Source organism: Trachymyrmex septentrionalis, unplaced genomic scaffold, assembly GCF_001594115.1.
Source record: "Trachymyrmex septentrionalis isolate Tsep2-gDNA-1 unplaced genomic scaffold, Tsep1.0 scaffold59, whole genome shotgun sequence".
Taxonomy (NCBI): Eukaryota; Metazoa; Arthropoda; class Insecta; order Hymenoptera; family Formicidae; genus Trachymyrmex; species Trachymyrmex septentrionalis.
The window spans coordinates 489,158-491,222 of NW_017305767.1; the positions used below are offsets into that span (position 1 = coordinate 489,158).

General features: G+C 35.7%; 1 protein-coding gene across 3 annotated transcripts in view; it reads left to right on the forward strand.

Moving 5' to 3' along the window:
* LOC108752175 (maternal protein exuperantia) overlaps positions 1–2,065 on the forward strand; it is a 17,756-nt gene that overhangs the window by 12,446 nt on the left and 3,245 nt on the right. For all 3 annotated transcript variants that reach the window (XM_018492845.1, XM_018492844.1, XM_018492846.1), the window contains exon 2: positions 1,517–1,817. In XM_018492845.1, the coding sequence (XP_018348347.1) occupies positions 1,536–1,817 (282 nt within the window). In that variant the 5' untranslated portion in view covers positions 1,517–1,535. The remainder of the gene's footprint in view (positions 1–1,516; positions 1,818–2,065) is intronic.

Here is a 2,065-nt window from a genome sequence, read left to right on the forward strand (position 1 = left end):
GCATGGCACCCCTTTATTCTCTTCGTAATCTGCTTGTTTCACTGTAATGATAAAAAGACATTTCGAAAAAAAAACTTACCGAGTCTCTTTTCAACGACAATTCTTTTTATACGATCGGAAAGTAATCCTTGACAAGGGTTTCATCGAATTCGCAATCGACTTGAAATTAACTGCAAACAAGGTATTTTAATGATATCCGCTTATAACTCGGAAAATTTCGATTACTTTGATTTGTATTGAAAGAATCGTTCGAGCTGATCGGAGAATTTGTAAATGAAGACATCTCGACGATAGTATTAAAGCTACATTGTATACTTTCATTATTGTTTATCGTATTAATTATACTGGACGGAAGCAGCGTATTTATAATCTTTATAAGTAATTAGAAATGATTAACTTTCGTAATAAAACTCGACGTATATTAATGATGATATCTCTGGAAGTTTCTACCTGAAAATCTTCGAAGATGGGAACGAAAATATGCATGTACGTTTCGCAAATGTACTTCGTTCAATATTCAAAATTTCAACGTGACGTTTTTATAAATATTTAACTGTATACATATCTTATTTTCCGTTATACATGCGCGAAATAAACATCAACATCAAAAGTTATGGAATTATTTTTTTAAATATTTTCCATAAAATTTTGTTGCAATCGGGGATTTTAAATAGCTTTTAGAATTTCGTTTAAAAATTCGTGCAAATAATAAAAATAATTCTTACTTCATTTTGTACATAAAAATGGATATTTATCGTTGGCAGAATACAAGAGAAAATATTTCGCGCATTTTGCTTTACCGGGCTCTTAAATAATTCCGAGATCTAATGGATGGTTTCACAAATCACGTAACGAAATACGTCGGGATTTGCGGAAACGATGCGACGTGTTGGCGATCGCCAAAATGGATAAAAGACGAAATATTTGTATCGTAATAACACGCAAGTTAGTTCGAATGTCTCAATATTATTTTCGTCAATTAGGCAGTGTTTATATTTTCAGTGGAATGTGCTGTCGGTCTCGAGGCCGACCAAGACGGTTATTATGTAGATCATATGAAAGCGCGACCTTGTAGGAAGTTCTCTTTGAAAACTTAAATCCCCAGAGTAATGTCCGACCGCGAAATTTACCGGGTAGGTTGAGAAAATTTCTCCCTCGAATAGAAATTAAATAGAAAATTAGTCACTAAAATAAATATCGAATTAATTATTTTAAATTTGTTTCCAATAAAAATTGGTCTCTAATCTTTTGTCCCGATAAAAGATGCTTTTTTTTTTCTCACAAGATTTTTATCAGGCATCGATATACAATCTAAAATGAACATTATCTTTTCGTATCTGTAAAAGAGATCATCATATTTGCTCCCGTTGCGTTTATCTGATTTCTGCGGATTAATCGAAATCGTGAGAGTCTCGGAGTCTTCTTGCCCTGAGGCTCCCCAGGGACGTAAAGACGACGATCGAAAAAGAGGCAATCAGGCCGTAGCGAGGAATACGCAGACGTTTGCACTTTTCAGGAAAGTAACTCCGTGAACGATGGTATCCTCGACAGTGACGGAAGCGAGCCCGGTGAAAAAATCATGCGGCGCGATAGGCATTGCGCCGGGAGATTATCGCCTGGTTGGCTGGGACATGGACACCACCGGCAAGAAGGTCATCGACGAGATCTGCCAAATAGCCGGGTACACTTCCAACTCCACTTACTCACAATACGTGATGCCATACAAGGATCTCAATCCAACCGCCATAAAGCGTCACAGTATGAAGGTCGTCACCAATGGCAAATTCCGAGTGCTCAGGAATAGTAAGACCAATGAGGTACGAGGGAAGGTCGTAAACCAAATATCATTGCTCTGCGATTTGCTTCCCGTATGAGAAAAAGGGAATTCATAGCGCTGATCTCCAAGTAATATTTTCCAAATTAAAGATCCAGATTTTCTCATTACGTTTTTTAAATTACGTTTGAAAATTACTGCAATCCTTAAATAATCTTAAGCATAATTTTTAGAGAAATTGTTTCTATCTTTTAATCTTTTATATAAAAAATTAGAAACAATATATATATA